Source organism: Caretta caretta, chromosome 9, assembly GCF_965140235.1.
Source record: "Caretta caretta isolate rCarCar2 chromosome 9, rCarCar1.hap1, whole genome shotgun sequence".
Classification (NCBI taxonomy): domain Eukaryota; kingdom Metazoa; phylum Chordata; order Testudines; family Cheloniidae; genus Caretta; species Caretta caretta.
The window spans coordinates 34,711,817-34,732,195 of record NC_134214.1 but is presented as its reverse complement, the minus strand read 5'-3'; the positions used below and the strand labels follow the sequence as shown (position 1 = coordinate 34,732,195).

General features: G+C 42.6%; 1 protein-coding gene and 1 pseudogene across 15 annotated transcripts in view; one reads left to right on the top strand and one right to left on the bottom strand.

Annotated features, from left to right (window-relative positions):
* AGFG1 (ArfGAP with FG repeats 1) overlaps positions 1-5,105 on the top strand; it is a 69,707-nt gene extending 64,602 nt beyond the window's left edge. For 4 of the 15 annotated variants that reach the window (XM_048865142.2, XM_048865146.2, XM_048865151.2 and 1 more), the window contains 2 exons: positions 1,460-1,551; positions 4,412-5,105. In XM_048865142.2, coding sequence (XP_048721099.1) covers positions 1,460-1,551; positions 4,412-4,471 — 152 coding nt within the window. In that variant the 3' untranslated portion in view covers positions 4,472-5,105. Of the gene's footprint in view, positions 1-1,459; positions 1,552-1,663; positions 1,761-3,385; positions 4,385-4,411 lie in introns of those variants that run through there. The other 11 variants (XM_048865143.2, XM_048865147.2, XM_048865149.2 and 8 more) reach the window with 8 other exon arrangements.
* Positions 5,106-18,763: 13,658 nt separating this feature from the next.
* LOC125642790 (thiamine transporter 2-like) lies at positions 18,764-20,379 on the bottom strand (annotated as a pseudogene).

Sequence of the window (20,379 nt, the reverse complement as noted above, 5' to 3'; positions counted from 1 at the left end):
AGGACTAAAGAACTTGGTTTCTTCATGGTCTTTTATGGCATGGTATAATCTTTGTCAAATGTCTCCAATTTTATTGCTATAACTATGATCGCTATCTCAAAATGATAGTGAGACTTTTTATATGGATTTTTTACTAAAACTTTTGTGCAGGGAAGGAGACTGTATGTGTCTGGAACCTATTACAACATATTTCCTCAAACCTTAAAAAAGAGAGAGGGCTAGAGAGCATAAAAGAAAATAGCCTAAATTATTTTTTAATGAATTTTTACATGCAGGAAAAGGTCCAAAAAGAAAACTGTGCACTGGAATATAGTCAGGAAGGAATAACTTTGGAACCTTTAGAAATAACCACCCAACTCTTGCTTCCTTTTTTCAGTAACACAGAAGTAGCTACTTTGTTTTTCCTATTCTTTAACATTTTATATTAACACTGATTAATGCACTTGTAACTATAATTAATATTATAAAGCCCTATCTCTGGTGGTATTGGTTCAATAATATTTGTTGGTATTAGCTTTAGGGAGGCAGAGTATTCAGATTCTGAACACTTAAAAAGATGCTGTAATTTACTGTGCTACTGTACTGTTACTTTGTACGAAATGTGTAGTAGAAAATCACAATGATTTGGCCTTCCTTCTTCCTGGAAAACCATTAATAGTCCTGGCTTATAGCAAGGCTTGGAAGGATTAGGTTTTTATTGGTAAATGTTTATAAACATTGATATCCCTGTGTGTACACAAACTGAACAGAGATGTCAGTTAACAATAGAAATTTACAGGTAGGCAAAATAAGAAAATTGCTGCTTGAGAACTTATTTGAATTTAAATCCAGTGATTTAAGACTTTTGAATTAGGCTTGTTACAAGTGGACTAACATGAATCATGTAAACAGCTATGATTTGTTGATTTAAGCATATTTAATTTGTATATTGTGTCGTGGTGTTGACAATTTGTGTTTTAAGGGTTTACAAAGCTTTAATTTTTTGAATCGCAATATCTCTAATTTTTACAGCTGAAAAACTTAATTTGAACTTGTATTGTTAGTGTGTTTAGCATTTTACTCACCTTACGTGATGAAAATTGTTTCACATCCATGTTCACTCTGATTACGTTAAATTGATTAGAAACTTACTCGTGTGTCATGTACTAGAACAACATTAGAGCGTTTTGGCTTAGAAACAGTCATGGGAATTCTCAAAACACGTTTCCATAGGAATTGAAAGAAAATTCATAGATTTATGCAAAACTTCAAAAGCAATTTTAAACATTTATATTTAGAGAGGCTAAATTATGGACCGGATTTGTCCCAGTCCTGCTGCCTTGATAGACAAATTACCAATGTACTAAAACGTTTAACCTGTGTCACTGTGATGGGAGTGGGCTTATAGGAAATAGTCGTCTGCCTTTAAAGGCTTGGCCGCCATTATGAAGCTACTTCTAACATCTTTTATCTTGACAAGGTGCAGGTTTTGCTGCATTTGGACAGGCAAAGCCTGTAGTAACCCCCTTTGGACAAGTTGCTGCTGTTGGAGTATCTAGTAATCCTTTTATGGTAAGTGAGAATTATTACACAGTAATAGTAAATCTTACAGGTCCAAAAAGAGATGTAATCTACAATACATTTAATTTAGATACGCATGCAGCTTGATTTTGTTTTAAATTAGGGAACGCAGCATGTGATCTCCAAATGCAATTCAGTATTCAGATGACATGGCATTGATAAGGCAGTTCAAAATCAGACCGAGGTATTTATGTACAATGATCTTATTAGGGGTGTACAGTAACACCTTGCTTAACGTTGTAGTTATGTTCCTGAAAAATGCTACTTTAAGCAAAACGGCAATGGTGATTGTGAGTGGAAGAGGGTGGGATATTTCCCAGGAAATGTCTTACGGCTAAATGATGAACTAGCACTTGGCTGAGCCCTCAAGGGTTAACATATTGTTGTTAATGAAGCCTAACACTCTGCAAGGCAATAGGAATGGAGGGAGGAGACCCAACATGGCAGAGAGAGAGACACACACACGCAGACACACACACCCTGTGTGCGAGAAAGAAACTCACATTGTCCCTTTAAGTACAGACCCCACTTTAAGTACATTGCCTTTTTAAGTAGATCAGCAAGTTGAGACAGCAGCTGCTGCCAGCAAGCTCCCTCTCTCATGAGCCGTTTCGTGTCCCGTCCCCCCACTCTATGGGAGAAGGACACCCTAACATTAGCACGCCTCTTCCTTCCCTCTCCCCCGCCCCCAGCAAGCAGGAGGCTCCCAGGAGCAGCATGTGGGGGGAGGGACAGCTGAACTGCCTGGCAGTTGGCAGCCTGCTGTACGGCTGCTGCACAGGGAACTTAGGGGAGCGGGGAGCTGATGGGCCATCCTGGTCCAAGCCCCCACCAGCTAGCTGCAACAGGATGCTCTTCCTGCAAGCAGTGGACAAAGCAGGTGGCTGCCAAACAATGCCATTAGGGAGCATTGCGCAACTTTAAATGAGCATGTTCTCGAATTGGTCAGCAACATAACAATGAAACAACATTAACCAGGAGGACATTAAGTGAGGAGTTACTGTATTTTAAAATAAACCACCAAAAAGCACAACAATACATAAAGTATTAAGTAGGGCTGTCGATTAATCGCAGTTAACTCATGTGATTAACTCAAAAAAAATAACTACGATTAAAAAAATTAATGGCGATGAATTGCACTGTTAAACAATAGAATACCAATTGAAATTTATTAAATATTTTTGGATATTTTTCTACCTTTTCAAATATATTTATTTCTATTGCAACACAATACAAAGTGTACAGTGCTCACTTTATATTTTTTATTACAAATACTTGCACTGTAAAAATGATAAACAAAAGACATAGTATTTTTCAATTCACCTAATCTCTTTATCATGAAAGTGTAACTTACAAATGTAGATGTATTTTTTTTTTTTTGTGTTACATAACTGCACTCAAAAACAAAACAATGTAAAACTTTAGAGCCTACAAGTCTACACAGTCCTACTTCTTGTTCAGCCAATTGCTAAGACAAAACAAGTTTGTTGACATTTATGGGAGATAATGCTGCCTGCTTCTTATTTACAATGTCACCTGAAAGTGAGAACAGGCGTTCCCATGGCACTTTTGTAGCCGGCGTTGCAAGGTATTTATGTGCCAGATATGCTAAACATTCATATGCCCCTTCATGATTTGGCCACCATTCTAGAGGATATGCTTCCATACTGCTGATGCTTGTTAAAAAAATAATGCGTTAATTAAATTTGTGACTGAACTCCTTGGGGGAGAATTGTATGTCTCCTGTTCTGTTTTACCCGCATTTTGCCATATATTTCGTGTTATAGTAGTTTTGGATAATGACCCAGCTCATGTTCGTTTTAAGAACACTTTCACTGCAGATTTGACAAAACGCAAAGAAGATACCAATGTGAGATTTCTAAAAATAGCTACAGCACTCGACCCAAGGTTTAAGAGTCTGAAGTGGCTTCCAAAATCTAAGAGTGACGAGGTGTGGGGAATGTTTTCAGATGTCTTAAAAGAGCAATACTCCAATGCAGAAACTACAGAACCCGAACGACCAAAGAAGAAAGTCAACCTTCTGAGGGTGACATCTGACTCAGATGATGAAAATGAACATGCGTCAGTCTGCTCTGCTTTGGATAGTTTCTATCAGAACCTATTATCAGTATGGACGCATGTCCTCTGGAATGGTGGTTGAAGCATGAAGGGACATATGACTCTTTAGCGCATCTGGCACGTAAATATCTTGCGATGCTAGCTACAACAGTGCCACGCGAATGCCTGCTCTCTTTTTCAGGTGACATTGTAAACAAGACGTGGCAGCGTTATCTCCTGCAAATTGTAACCAAACTTGTTTGTCTTAGCGATTGGCTGAAGTAGGACTGAGTGGACTTGTAGGTTCTAAAGTTTTATATTTTGTGTTTTGAATGCAGTTTTTTTTGTACGTAATTCTACATTTGTAAGTTCAACTTTCATTATAAAGAGATTGCACTACAGTACTTGTATTGGGTGAATTGAAAAATACTATTTCTTTTGGTTTTTACAGTGCAAATACTTGTAATCAAAAATAAAGTGAGCACTGTACAGTTTGTATTCTGTGTTGTAATTGAAATCAATATATTTGAAAATGTAGAAAACACCCAGAAATATTTAAATGGTATTCTATTATTGTTTAACAGTGCAATTAATCACGATTATTTTTTTTAATTGCTTGACAGCCCTAGTATTAAGCTATAACATAAAAAGCAAATCTTTCTTACCAAGGTAGTGACAGGCTTTTGTTTGTTTTTTATTCCATCCAGAAACAGTACTTTGTTTTAGGGTTTGCCATGTGGAAAAACAGTTTGTGCATTTGATTTTTTTTTTTTTGCATTTGTCTGTTTTTCAGGCTGGTGCACCAGCAGGACAATTTCCAACAGGAAGCTCATCAACCAATCCTTTCTTATAGCCTTATAGACACTTTACCCAAAAGAACTCTTACGTGGTCACAGAACATCTCTGCGCCTCTTGCACTGTTGTCTTGTTTCACTGATCTTAGCTTTAAACACAGGAGAAGTCTTTAATAAAAAACCCTGCATTGTGTATTAAAACCACCAGGTAATATGTGCAAAACGGAGGGCTGTGTTAACATCCTTAACCTGTGAATTGGCAGGAGAAAAGTAGCGGTATCATGTATATTAAAATTGGCTAATAAGTAATTGCAGATACCACATTCGTTCTGCTGCAGTACTGTACATATTTTTTTCTTAGAAAATAGCTATTTGTGCATATCAGTATTTGTAACTTTAACACATGGTTATGTGAAAAATGTTCCTGAGGAAATAGATCAGCCACTTTGAGGTGCTGTTGTATCTCTTGGAATGAATTACCTACATCATTTTAACCATTGCTACTGGAAGTCATGAAGTCAAATTGGAGGTTTTGTTCATTCTCCAAAATGTTTTCCATTCCTAAAGAGCTCTTCTATTTATACATGCCTACATTCTCTATAATGTAGAGGGATACCTGTCTGCCTAATAAAGCTGATCATGTTTTGCTACAGTTTGCAGGTGAAAAAAATAAATATTAGGGGAAAAAAAAAAGACTACGTGTATTCTTGCTGCTGTGCAGTAACAAATAATGGGTTGAAATGTAAGCAGTGTATGTACTTGTATATTGGTCCATTCATGAATACTTAAATAAAACAAGGTAAACAAAGTGAGTCTGCAGGTTTTACAGGTAAATTTGAGGACAAAACTTTCACACAATTCATCAAGTCAACTTAATTCTGACTTGTGACACTGATGTCAGTTCATTTATCTCAGGGGAGGGCAAACTGAGGGCTGAATCTGGCCCGTCAGGGCTTTCAGTCTGGCCTGCGGGATTGCCAGCCACCTGTGCCGCTCCTGGAAGTGGCCGGCCCCATGTCCCTGTGTCCCCTGGGGGTGGGAGGGCAGAGGAGTCCATTCACTGCCCTCGCCTGCAGGCACCGCCTGCCCCCCGCAGCTCCCATTGGCTGGGAATGGGGAACCGTGGCCAATGGGACTTCAGAGGTGGTACCGGCAGGCAAGGGCAGTGCGTGACGGAGCCACCTGCCCCACCCCACCCCAAGGAGCCACTCCCAGACATGCTGGCCACTTCTGCCTTAGCTGCCTTAGCTCTGCTGTGCACTGCCACCCAGGAGCCGCTCGAGGTAAGTGGTGTCAAGCCGGAGCCTGAACTCCTCCTGCCACATCTCACACCCCTCCTGCACCCCTTGCCTTGAGCCCCTTCCTGCACACCACACCTCCTCCCACACCCTGCACCCCAACCCCCTGCCCCAGCCCTACATTCATGGCCCTGCATACAATTTCCTCATCCAGATGTGGCCCTTGTTCCAAAAAGTTTGCCCACCCCTGATTTATCTCCTTATAATACCAGATCAAACTTATGTATTCACTAGGTGTTAGACTGCTGCACTGTTTGTATTTCTAATTATGCATCACTAACAAATACTAAAATTTCTTCAAATGTGGAAGGCTCCATAGTACTTAATTGTGAAGGTGGATAGTGGAAATGTGGAGTAACTTTTTTTAAAATGAATGTTTAGAACCACTATTTTGGAACTTAGGGATGGATTCACAAAGAGGATGTAGGAACTCCTAGGCACCAAGTAGAATTCACAGACCTGGGTTAGGTACCCAGCTCCCCATACAATGCCTGGGGAGAGTTAGGCACCTAAGAAAGGGATTCTCAGAAGCCCACAAACTGAGTGGAGAGCTGCTTAAGTTAAATGCAGAGGAAACAGGCAGGGCTTGGGATTCAGATCCACAAAGGGACTTAAGTGGCTACCTCACATTGATCTGCATCTTAGGTGCCTGTCTCCACGTGGGATTCTCAGCTGTGAACTCTCTCCTGGAGTTAGGGCTACCAAATCAGGTAGAGGAGAAATTTGAAAACATGTGTTCCGCATCCTAGGTGAGTTACGAACTGACCAGTCAACCACACACCTTATTTGACACCAGAGGTATGCAATCAGGCAGCAGCAGAGGACCTCTTTCCCCTCCCTCCTCCCCCCCCCCACACAAAAGCAAGTATAGTACTGTATTAAACTACTAAAAAAAATACAAGGAAAGTTTTTTAGAAAAAAAGATTTGAGACAATGTAAGGAAACTGTTTCTGTGCTTGTTTCATTTAAATTAAGATAGTTAAAAGCAGCAATTTTCTTCTGCATAATACAGCTTTGAATCATTACTAAGTCACTGTTCAGTTATAAACTTTTGAAAGAAAAACAACGTTTTGTTCAGTGTTACAAACAACCTCCATTCCTTAGGTGTTCGTAACTAAGATTCTGCTGTTCTCGCTATTGGCCCCGATTTGGCAAAACACAAGTACGCATGCTTTTTAAGCCCACATCTCCTCCCCATCCCCGGGAGGAAAAAGGGAGAGAACCACACATGGCAAATGCTAGTTGTGTTGCTTACTGTACTTCTGGAAGCACTCAAGTGATGGCAGTATAAAATTCTGAGTAGAGTAAGTCCCGCTGACTGCAGTGGGACTAAAACACATACTTAGACTGCTGAATCTTAAGTCCTTTGCTGGGCTGTATGCAGAAAAACTAAGTCCTGGTCTACACTGCGAGTTTGTCGGATTTAGCAGCATTAAATTCGAATTAACCCTGCACCTGTCCACACAACGAAGCCATTTTTTCAACATCATGGGCTCTTAAAACCGATTTCTGTACTCATCCCCAACGAGGGGATTAGCGCTGAAATCGACATTGCCATTTCGAATTAGGGTTAGTGTGGACGCAATTCGAAGCTATTGGCCTCCAGGAGCTATCCCACAGTGCACCATTGTGACCGCTCTGGACAGCACTCTGAACTCGGATGCACTGGCCAAGTGTACAGGAAAAGCCCCGGGAACTTTTGAATCTCATTTCCTGTTTGGCCAGGTGAGCTCATCAGCACAGGTGACCGTGCAGAGTTGTTCAGCACAGGTGACCAAGCAGTCCCAGAATCAAAAAAGAGCTCCAGCATGGACCGAACAGGAGGTACTGGATCTGATCGCTGTATGGGGAGAGGAATCCGGGCTATCAAAACTACGTTCCAAAAGACGAAATGCCAAAACATTTCAAAAAATCTCAGAGGCCATGAGGGACAGAGGCTTCATTAGGGACGCAACACAGTGCCATGTGAAACTTAAGGAGCTCAGACAAGCGTACCAGAAAACCAAAGAATCAAACGGACACTCCAGGACAGAGCCCCAGACATGCCACTTCTATGCTGAGCTGCATGCAATTCTAGGGGGGGTTGCCACCACTACCCCACCCCTGTCTGTGGACTCCGATGATGGGGTACTCTCCGCCATGCCTGAGGATTTTGCAGATGGGGAAGATGAGGAGGAGGAGGACGAGGTTGGGGAGAGCACACAGCACACCATTCTCCCCGACAGCCAGGATCTTTTTATCACCCTGACTGAAATACCCTCCCAACCCAACGAAGCCGGAGAAGGGACCTCTGGTGAGTGTACCTTTTAAAATATAATACATGTTATAAAAGCAAGCGTTTTTAATGATTAAGTAGCCCTGAGGACATGGGATGCATTCGTGGCCAGTACTGCTATTGGAAAAGTCTGTTAACGTGTCTGGGGATGGAGCAGAAATCCTCCAGGGACATCTCCGTGAAGCTCTCCTGGAGGTACTATAAAAGCCTTTGCAGAATGCTTCTGGGGAGAGCAGCCTTATTCCATCCTCCATGGTAGGACACTTTACCACGCCATGCTAGTAGCAAGTAATCTGGTATCATTGCATGACAAAGCCTGGCAGCGTATGGTCCCGGTGTTTGTTGGCATTGAAGAAACATCCGTTATTTATCTTTCTGTGTTATCCTCAGGAGAGTGATATCGTTCATGGTAACCTGGTTGAAATAGGGGAATTTAATTAAGGGGACATTCAGAGGTGCCCGTTCCTACTGGGCTGTTTGACTGTGGCTGAAAAGAAATCCTCCCCGCAGTTAGTCACGTGTGTGTGGGGGGGCGGGGGAGGGCATTGGAGCTGAGCTGTTCGCATTTGGCTAGCAGGGATCTTCCCTGATACCAGCCAGGCGGTGGGGGGAGGGGAAAAGCGATCATACCAGAGAATTGGATAGGGGGAGGGGGTTAGTTTGGTTTTTGCTGCTGCACGTTAACAGGAAAACTGCAGCACTAAATGGCCAACTCAACGGGCTTTGCTTGGTATGGGAAAGGAGGGGGCTGCTGTTATGAAGGTTGCAGAAGCTGAAAGACTATGGCTTACCATGGCCGCCTGCAAGCCGAATTCTGTTGCCCGGCCCTGCGTGTGTGATCTCTAACACCAAAGCTGCAGGCACTCAGTACAAGATGCAAAATACGACCTTGTACCAAAATCACATATGCTATGTAATGTGAATAGTGTTGTTGTTCACCATGAAAGAGTATAGCCATTGTTCTGTAAAATATATCTTCACTCCCTTTTTTTCCTCCAGCAGCTGCAAATGTTTCAAGCCTCCGTCCCAAAGGCTATCTCAGATAAGGCGGCGAAAAAAATGCACGCGTGATGACATGTTCTCTGAGCTCATGCAGTCGTCTAGCACTGACAGAGCTGCGTAGAGGGACACAACAGCAGCGTAGAGGGACACAACAGCAGCGTACAGGATGGTGGCCGATGAATGTGAGGAGAGGTGGTGGCAGGAAGATCAGAGGAGGTAGGAGACAACGCTGCGGCTACTGCAGGATCAAATGGACATGCTCTGGCATCTGGTGGAGATTCATGAACGGCAGCAGGATCACAGACTGCCGCTGCAGCGCGTGCTTAACCGCCCTCCCTCCTCCCCAAGTTCCATAGCCTCCTCACCCAGACGCCCAAGAACGCAGGGGGGGAGGCTCTGGGCACCCAACCACTGCACCCCAGTGGGCAGCCCAAGCAACAGAAGGCTGGCATTCAACAGGTTTTAAAGTGGCCTTTTCCTTCCCTCCTCCCACACCCCACCCGGGCTACCTCGTGAGTTATCTCCCTGTTTTTATAATCCGTTAATAAAGAATACCTGTTGTTTTTTAAACGATAGTGACTTTATTTCCTTTGCAAGCAAGCTGCGATCGAAGGGGGGAGGGCTGGTGGCTTACAGGGAATTTAGAGGCAACCAAAGGGGTGGTTTTCATCAAGGAGAAACAAACAAGTGTCACACAGTACCCTGGCCAGTCATGAAACTGGTTTTCAAAACTTCTCTGATGCTCAGCGCTTCCTGCTGTGCTCTTTTAACCGCCTTGGTGTCTGGCTGCACGTATTCAGCAGCCATGCGATTTGCATCAACCTCCCACCCCGACATAAATGTCTCCCCCTTATTCTCACAGAGATTGTGGAGCACACAGCAAGCAGCAATAACCATGGGAGTATTGGTTTCACTGAGGTCTGAGCGAGTCAGTGAACTGCGCCAGCGACCCGGTAAACATCCAAATGCACACTCTACCACCATTCTGCACTTGTTCAGCCTATAGTTGAACAGTTCCTTACTACTGTCCAGGGTGTCTGTGTACGGCTTCATGAGCCAGGGCATTAAGGGGTAGGCTGGGTCCCCAAGGATAATTATAGGCATTTCAACATCCCCAGCGGTTATTTTCTGGTCTGGGAAGTAAATGCTTTCCTGCAGCAGTTTAAACAGATCAGAGTTTTCTGAAGACGTGAGCATCATGAACCTTTCCCGGCCATCCCACGTTCATGTTTGTGAAACTTCCCTTGTGATCCACCAGTGCTTGCACACCATCGAAAAGTACTCCTTGAGGTTTATATACTGGCTGCCCTGGTGGTCCGGTGCCAAGATAGAGATATGTGTTCCGTCTATAGCCCCACCACAGTTAGGGAATCCCATTGCAGCAAAGCCATCCACTATGACCTGCACATTTCCCAGGGTCACTACCTTTGATAGCAGCAGCTCAGTGATTGCGTTGGCTACTTGCATCACAGCAACCCCCACAGTAGATTTGCCCACTCCAAATTGATTACCGACTGACCGGTAGCTGTGTGGCGTTGCAAGCTTCCACAGGGCTATTGCCACTCACTTGTGAACTGTGAGGGCTGCTCTCATCTTGGTATTCTTGTGCTTCAGGGCAGGGGAAAGCAAGTCACAAAGTTCTATGAAAGTGCCCTTACACATGCGAAAGTTTCGGAGCCACTGGGAATCATCCCAGACCTGCAACGCTATGCGGTCCCACCACTCTGTGCTTGTTTCCCGGACCCAGAACTGGCGTTCCATAGCATGAGCCTGCCCCATTAACACGATGATCTCCAAATTGCTGGGGAATGCAGTTTTAGAGAAAAGTGTGTTCATGTCCTCATCACTACGCTTCCGTCGACTCCTAGCCTGGGTTTTCAGGTGCTGGTTCTGCATGATACACGATAATGTGCGAGGTGTTTACAATGGTCATAACTGCTTCGGTGAGCTGAACGGACTCCATGCTTTCTGTGCTATGGCGTCTGCTCCTGCTCCGGCAATCCAGGGAAAAGGGCGCAAAACGATTGTTTGCCGTTGCTCTGACGGAGGGAGGGGCGACCGACAACATGGCTTACAGGGAATCAAAATCAACAAAGGGGGTGGCTTTGCGAGAAACAGAATGGCCCCCTCAAGGATAGAACTCAAAACTGGGTTTAGCAGGCCGTTCATTTCATGGAGGGAGGAAGGAGAAAATGAATACAAAACAAATCTGGTCTATTGCTTGTTTTGATCCACTTCATCTATCTTTATACATCTTGCTGGCAGCAGACTGTGTAGTACGACCGCTAGCCATCATCCTCTCCTGGGTGCTCGGCAGAAGACGGTGCAGTATGACTGCTGGCCATCGTCTTCTCCTGGCTGCTGATTAAAAGACACTGCACTAGGACTGCCGATAGGACTGAATCGCCTTGAGACAAAACTTAAAAGGGAAATGACCTGGCTGAGTCACTCCCATGTTTGCCCAGGTGCCCCGACCTCATCGAGGTCAGTTAAAAGAGCATCCTGGACTACATTGATGATGACTACCAGCCATACTGCACTGTCTGCTGCCAAAAGGCAATAAGCTGCTGCTTGTGTAGCAATGCAGTACCGTGTCTGCCAGCACCCAGGAGATATACGGTGACGGTTAGCTGAGCGGGCTCCATGCTTGCCGTGGTATGGTGTCTGCACGGATAACCCAGGAAAAAAGGCGCGAAAGGATTGTCTGCTGTTGCTTTCACGGAGGGAGGGAGGAAAGGGGGGCCTGATGATATGTACCCAGACCACCCGTGACAATTTTTTAGCCCCATCAGGCATTGGGATTTCTACCCAGAATTCAAATGGGCGGCGGAGACTGCAGGAACTGTGGGATAGCTATCCACAGTGCAACGCTCCGGAAGTCGACGGTTGCCTCGATACTGTGGACACACTCCGCCGACTACATGCACTTAGAGCATTTGTGTGGGGACACACACAATCGACTGTATAAAAACACTTTCTACAAAACCGATTTCTATAAATTTGACCTAATTTCGTAGTGTAGACATGACCTAAGATAAGTATTGGGGGCAGGATTATGCCCTTGCGTGTTTGTTTCTCAGAGCTGCAATTGAAGAGGGTGAGTGAGGGGTTAGACCTATTTGAAAATGAGGGGTGTGTGTGTGTGTGTGTGTGTGTGTAAAATCTCACATTAAAACCCCAGAGCATGAATAACGAGTCACACATTGCAGTATTGACCAATACTTTTCTTAGTCAGAGGTTAGCTTCCTCCTAATTCATTGCCATTCAGCGAAACATGTTTAAAAAGCAGTATCAAGGTATTTAAGCTACAGGAATGTTGCATTACTGGTTGTAACCTGTTTGTTCTTGTGATCCTTGTTCCTTAATGCTCAGGAGCACTTTGGGGAGGCTCTTTCCTTTCTGCATTTGGTGGAGATAATCATTATAAATGTTTCTTGTCAGGAAAATACCAGCTATGAATGCAAAATAGCTGCCATAAACTGGAAAAAAAAATAGTAGAACTGTACACCCCTTTCTCCTAGGCCTTTGGGGAGTGAGGGGAGGGCGTGCATGGAGTTCCAGGGATTCTTCTCTCCCTGGGGAGGAGCAAAGAGCGGACTCCTCCATTTTTCACAACAGGAGGAGGATTCAGAGCTTCAGGGTTTTTCTATTTCCTCCCTCCTCTTCCCCCCCTCCCCTCCCAGGAATGGTGTTGACTACAACCCCATTGTCTCCTATCAAACATCTTTCTGTTCCCAGGGGGTGGGGAAAGGAGAGCTTTGCCTGCCTCTTGAAGCAGCCCTGCTTGTCTGCACTTCCCCAGAAGATGGGAAAGACAGCCAATCAGTGAGAGTTTTCCCAGGCAAGGCTGGAAAATTGCGTGAAGGCTACTCCCCTCCCCGACTCAATGCATGCACAGAATGGGGCCTTGCATGGTGGAGCTGCCGTAGCCAGGCTTGAGCAGGGGTGGAAGTGGCTTTGAACCAGGCATCTGGATGGCACTTCAGTATCTTGGGGACCAGCATGGTAGTTCACAAGTCCTCTCTCAACACCCAAAAAAAGACTCTCAGAGGGAGCAGGGCTCGGCCTGGTGTCTCACAAGACAACATGGGAGGTAGGTAAATACCCAGTCTTTCCAGATTTTTCCCCATAACGGAATCCCTTCATTCAGGAGCCATTGAGCCTGAGTAAATAGGGCCTTTCTTACCCTACCTCATCCTCACCCCTTTGGTCAGCAGGCCCACATTCCCTGGATGCACAGTTCTTTGGTCTAGACCCCCAATGAACAGACAGTTTTGTGTCGCCAGGGGAACCCAAACTTAACTTGTTTTTCAGCTGCTCAAATTGTGAGCATCTCCTGTGCACGCATTCAAAAATTCCAGACCAAGCACGCAAAAGTAAATGTTAAAATAAGTGACTGTCTTTATCCTTGGGTCAGAACTGAGATTCTTCGAGCTCACTTGGCCAGCAAAAGTGAGATTCTCCCCCCCACCGCCCCATAGCTTTGTGAATTGCTCTGAGATGTAACTGAGAGTACCCTTAAAAAGAACAGGAGTACTTGTGGCACCTTAGAGACTAACCAATTTATTTGAGCATAAGCTTTCGTGAGCTACAGCTCAGTACCCTTGATATTCTTCTGCAAACATTGTAAAGGTTGAAAATGAGACACAAGATGTTTTTTACTCTATATTAAGAAAATTCTCTGTGGAGAGTCCTCTGTTACAGAAATGTCTCATGAATGTAGGCACTCATATGGAGAGCTCTTGTTTAAATCTTTTCTATTATGTTCGTCACTGTGTTATCTATAACTGGCATCTTGAAAACATTAGTCTAACCAGGTGTGTAGGTTCTAGAGGTGCCATTTTTTGTCTTCATGAACTCCTTAATAAAATATAAACAACTATAGTACTTTTGTAAAGATCATCTTGTTGATGAAACGTAAAACTAAGCTGACCGCTTGTTAAGGTTGCTGAAGGTTTCTGTACTACTTGCTCTACCTTGTTGCATAGTTGCTTCATTTTGCTGAAAGGATGAAGCCTGGCTATTCTGCCTCATCTCAATTGGTTTGTTTTTAATCTCAAAGTGGTTTACAATCTGCTTAACAAATGTGAGATCACTATGCTGAATTTTTGAAAATTCAGGGTTTATCTTCTAAGGCTACTGATAAATCTCAGTTCTCTTCATACCTTGCTTCATGCCTTTGTTTATTTTATGCATTTGCTAGCACTCTGTGGATAGTCTGTTTTAACATTGGCCAGTTAATAATTTGTAAAGAAAAGAGAGTGAATACACAAAAACTGGTCAGGGGACAACAGAGGGCATGTAGCCTTATCTGAAATGAGCCTGTTTTCAAATTAACATTATCCATTTCAGTTAGCCTACTAATTTAGAATCTCCCTAAAAGCTAAATTTAAAACAAAACTGTGTTCAGAGGATTTCTGTTTGAGAAGGAAGAGCATACTTGCATCACTGACAGAATTGGGTGCAATGCACATAATAATAAACTTACCTGAATGACCATATCCAATCTCAGACCTTTGGCAAAATGGCATGACATTAACTTTCAATGGTAATTTCTGAAACATTCAGGGATGGTCATCACAGGCTTAAATATATTCACTCATTCAGTATGAAGCAGTCATGCACATAGAGATTGTGGGAGAATAAATACATAATAGAGAAATGCAAGGTAAGGAAGCTACCAGTTTTCAAAAACAATGAAGTTGTATTGCACTGGTTATCCTGGTCATCTAGTCTAATCAACATAGTTTCATGCTACTGTCACGAAGTGAAAATAGAGCAATATGTGTTTCGTTCAAAATAAATATTAAGTAGAACTCTAATGTATTACTCTTCTTTAAAAATGTATAAAATAATAATTACTGATTTAAAATCTCAGTTAATGAATCAGCACTGTGGTGGTTTATACTTAGGTTGCTATTGTTATGAAAAGCATGTAACATGACTTGAAACTAGTTAGCTAGCATAGCATGTCCAGATGTCGGCAGCAAAATACATGACAGTCTCTGGAGTGGGTGCTCGTTCTCTATTTCCAGAGCTAACCCTCCTGAAAGATCCCAGTTCATTTTCATATATCCCACTGCCCTGGTTGTTACTGAACCAAGAGAGGAGATATGAGAACATTGTCTGTCATACCCTCCAGACTATCAAGTAAGAATAATATTTTACAACAGTTCTGAACGGCTGTATAAATAGCAATTTCAAGTTGATACAAACAGATTCATTTCTTCAGAAATAAAACTTTGTGATCATCAATGTTTACATTTTCTTCTATCTTAAGACAATCCAAACTTGTTTATTAGCTATCATTTTTGTAGTATAAATAGAAAATGACATGAACGGGATTTGAGCCTGACATCAAGGGGCTTCCCTGATATCTTACTGGTAAGCATGGGCTGCAGACACTCCTCTTGATTATTTTTTAATCACGTATTGCTTTTACTATAGTGTAAGAAATGGAGATGTACCAGGGTGTTGCTTACCTTGATTTACCTTCAGATATTAAAAACACCTATCTGGAACTGAAAGCAAGAAACACCTGGAAGGCCTGGGGGACATTTCCCCCCAGTTAGCATGTACTCTCTTATTATCTTTGCTTTCTGTTCTTGACACCTGAACTGAGTTTAGCCATAATGTCCTACTGGATCCAAGGGATCTATAGTCTATAATCTACCTAAAGGTGGGTGAGGTAATCTCTTTTATTGGATCATCTTCTGTTGGTGGGAGAGACAAGCTTTTGAGCTATACAGAGCTGCTCTTCAGGTCTGGGAAAGGTACTCAGACTGTCACAGCCAAATACAAGGCGGAACAGATTGTTTAGCATAAGTAGTTAACACGCATTCTAAGAGACCATTCAAGGTGAAATGGGCAGTTAACACCCCTGCAGTTATAGGACAAAAAAAAGGGGGGGGGGTTAATGCGTTATAGCTTGTTGTAATAAGCCATTAGTCCAGTGTCTTTATTAAAACCATAATTTTTAGTGTCTAACAAAGAGATGAATGCAAGCTCCCAGGCTTTACTCTTGAAGGTGTTGTACAGGTTTCCTTTGAGGATGAAGACAGAGATTAGCTATGGAAGGGTCATGTTGTGAAAAGTGTTTGCCCACAGGCAAGAGAGTGTTTTTGTCTTTTACCCCTTTTCTGTGTGAGTTCATTTTGAGAGTAGTGATTTTTCTGGTTTCACCCACATAGTTGTTGGGGCATTTAGTGCACTGCATAATTGGGCACACTATAAGGCACATACCCCAACATCATTTATTTATCAAGACTACCCATAGCCAGAGCTGTAGTCTCTAAGGAACTGAGCTTCTGCCCCACCACAGAATCTGATACCATACTAAAGTGGGGCAAACTAGAAAAACTCGTTCTCTGACACTGCCTCAAAGAATTCTTTCACAACCATAATCACCACCCACATCTATCATGTCCCCACCAACAGTCATAAGAAAAAATTATTTATGAATTATTACAACAATCTGTAACCAGCTAATTGGATTTATGTGCTAGTCTGAGTACCTTTCCCAGACCTGGAGAAGAGCTCTGCATAGCTCAAAAGCTGGTCTCTCCCACCAACATAAGATGATCCAATAAAAGAGATTACCTCACCCACCTTGTCTCTCTAACATCCTGGGGCCAACACAACTACGACAACACTGCAAACTGTAATCTACTTAGTTAACTCCATCTGAACTACCACAGAGAGCTAGTGCGAGCCAACTGGGAGGAAAGACAATCCTACTTGTGATGAGAACTCCATCTCCACAGCCAAGCTTTGAAACGTCCAAGAGAAACTTCTGGGGTTAAACTCCGGAAGAAAAAAAGTCTATTCTATCTCTTCCTGTTTTGTTTTCCTCCTTCCTTATTCCAAGGTGTGAAATACAGTGTTTCAGGAGAAATTAAATATGACCCTCTTACTAAACATTTGTAATTGAGACTCTGCCTTGTAGACTTTCACATAAATTTTCAAGTACATAAAAATTTATTACAAGGAGGAGGGAGAAAAATTATTCTCCTTTACCTCTGAGGCTAGGACAAGAAGCAATCGGCTTTAATTGCAGCAAGAGTGGTTTAGGTTGGACATTAGGAAAAATTTCCTGTCGGTGGTTAAGCACTGGAATAAATTGCGTAGGGAGGTGGAATCTCCATCACTGGGAATTTTTAAGAGCAGGTTGGGCAAACATCTGTCAGGGATGGTCTAGATAATACTTAGTCCTGCCTTGGGTGCAGGGGACTGGACTAGATGACCTCTCGAGGTCCCTTCTAGTTCTATGATTCTATGCAAGTCACTGATTAAATGTGTTAGCAGTTTGCAGAAGCTACTTTTGTGTTGGGGGTAGACTGAAAAACATTGAAGGCAGACATTTCATGAGAGGTCTGCGAGGGACTTTGCCGTCTCTATTAATTTTATGTGAAAAGCATACAGAGCGTATGGTGGTGAGGGCAGTCTGAAACCCTTATGGCTAAGATCAAGTGTAAGTAGTCTCTTGGCCTATCAAAGGTCGTGATCAAGTGTCTTGATGTTTTTGGCCTTTTGGCCTTGAGATGAAAACCTTGTCTGTCTCTCTTGGACCTTGAAGTGAAAAAATTATCTAAGTTATATCTTCTCTTAGTAGTTAAGTTTGTGTAATAGCCAGGACCGCAGTTTGAAAGGAACTGTTAAGTGTTTCAAATCCTCACTTTTCCTGTGCTTTGTCTTGCATTAATTTAAACTACAGTTGTGCCTACATGTATTTTAGCTATAAATAAGTTTCTTGTATATGTACCATACGGAGTGTGTTTCTATCCCATCTAATCTCTCTAGCATTGGAGTCTCCTGTTCATTACAGGAGACAGGTCGACCAAATTACAGGCATCACCTATCCCATAGAAAAATGAAGACAAACATTGCAAACATTCTGGTCTTAAAATAGCTTTGCTCGTTATGGTACAGGGAAGCTGAACAGAGGGTTGGGTGTATGTTTAACAGACCAGGCAAGTCTGTACATCACAGATAGAAAGAAGTGCAACAGAGTGAAAAGACAAATACATGAGGCTGTGTGAGAAAGTAGATTAGACATGTGGCTATGATAGCCTACCTCCTTTCAAAAAAAGCACTTGGTAATGTACATAAGTATCAGGGGGTAACTATGTTTGTCTGTATCCACAAAAACAACAGGGACTAACAGATTTATTTTGGCATAAGCTTTCATGGGTAAAAAACCCACTTCTTCAGATGCTCTGTTAGTCTTTAAGTGCAACCGTGCTCCCTGTTATTTTTATGTACATTGTGTAATCTTTCAGTCTCCTTAGCCCAGTTGATTTAGTGTGGTGGTGGGTTTTTTTTTAAACAATGTAAAGAAATGCAACCATTATTCAGACTAATTAGTTTAAGAAATTTGTCTTCTAGGAAAATCCTACACTGAAAAAGTGCTGGACATGTAGAGCATTCATATTAGTTTTGATATTATAGTTATTGTCAAGTGCCTGAACAATCTGGTTAAGCCTCCCTTGTGAAATAGGTGGGTTTATTAAATTATTTTGCTGCTTATCTGTATGTTCTTATGTGGCTACTTTTGGAAACAGGACGCTGGACTAAATGGGCCATGGTTTGTCCCAGTATGGCCGTTCTAATGTTCTACATAAGTACCATATTATAGAAGCTACCTTAGCACTAGAGGAAATTTTTCAATTTGCTATATTGGTTGGTTACCCAAAAAAGTTGCTTTGTTGCTTCAAATGCTCCATTACATACTGAAGAGCTATGCAGGGTCCTTTTGAATTCAGTATCCCAACCCAATTCTAGTCTGCAGTGGCTAAAGCCCACCGTAGGGACCAATAAAGAAGCTTTGTTGTGTAGTAGCATTCCTTTAAATCCTTGCACTCTCAGTATGTGATTTTGGTGCTTAGTTTTGTCAGACCAGCATTCAGATAGTCTCCTGAAGATAATTGATGATTTCTTTCTCCTCTTGCCAACTTGGCTGCTCATTAATGCTGGGTGCAGTTGATGTATCTTTTACCTGTTGTTCCTCCTGGGGAGTTTCTAGGACATCTTTTCTTTGGAAGAACATTCTTTTTGGGGGACATTGGTAGAAAAAATGAGGCCAAGGATAGAGAAGCCAAACTTAGGTCATTGAGACAAAAATAGGATAAATCTGCCAAGAAGACTAAAAATTGTCCCAGCACCCCTGCAACTGTGGTTTCAACTAACATGATGCTTCTGCAATAACTAGTCACTTTCTGTTGTGTCAGTACTGACAACGCTGTAAATGTAGGGCATAATAGACAACTTCAGTGGCTGTTACCATCCCATAAAAAAAATCAGTTGCGTGGCTAGCATTCCTTGGAGAAATGTGTTAGCCATGTAATAGCTTCGTTAACTCTGCTAAGATTAATGACGGTCTTATACGTAGCCTGTAATCAAGAAAATGGGAAACAGCAGCACCAGATAAGAGTATGTCCAAACTGGGAAAACCTGGTTTGTAACCTGGAAAGGAAGGAATCCTGTGACTGTGTGAATGAACGTGTAGAATAAGAATCATAGTAATTGAATTAATGGCAGTGCATGAAATATATACAAATATGACAAGCTCTGAAGCACAGATCTTATACTGCATTGTTCACTATGTAAGAAAAATGTTGCTTAAAATGTAATAATCTGTAGGCTTCTTATCACTGTGGGTTTTTGTTTTTTGTTTTAATTCCTTTAATCTGAATGAAAAATAAGGGGAAACAATTATCTTCCTGAAAATCAATCAGCTCTTCTCTAACTGCATGGGAAATGGCAATTGATACATAGCAATTATGAAAGCAATGAATCAGCAAGTTATAACTGGACAAATCTTTTATGGTCTCCCTTAAAATTGTATTTATAAGAAAAAAGTATAGGCCCCTGTTCAGGACAGCACTTAAAAACATACTTAAAGTCTTTTCTTGTTCAGAACAGTGGTTTAGTATATTGATTTCAATGGGACTTAAAGCACCTGTCTCAGGGATCTTTGCATGTCTACGCTGGCAGAGTTACAGCGTTGGCAGTTACAGTGCTTCTCAGAGCACACTGTTGTGTGTTCACACTGTCAGCTGCCTACGCAATAACATGTTCACGCTTGCGGCACTTGCAACAGTATCCAGAGCAGTGCAACATTTTACAGAAGCCGTATTGTTTGCAACACAGAGACCACTGATTCAGTGATTTAAAACAGAGCCACTGTTCACGTACCTGTCACTAACTGACCCCAGGCAAGTACACATGAGCCACAAGACCCCCAAAATGGTGAGTAACTGCAGGGGCAGGGGAAATCAGTGTTCCAGGACCATACTGTACACTGGGCACGTGGGTCTTGAGGAGAGCCGGCACTGGGGGCGGGGGAGGGCTTATAATCATTCCTGTCTCCACACTTCCCACAGGCTGTGTTCAT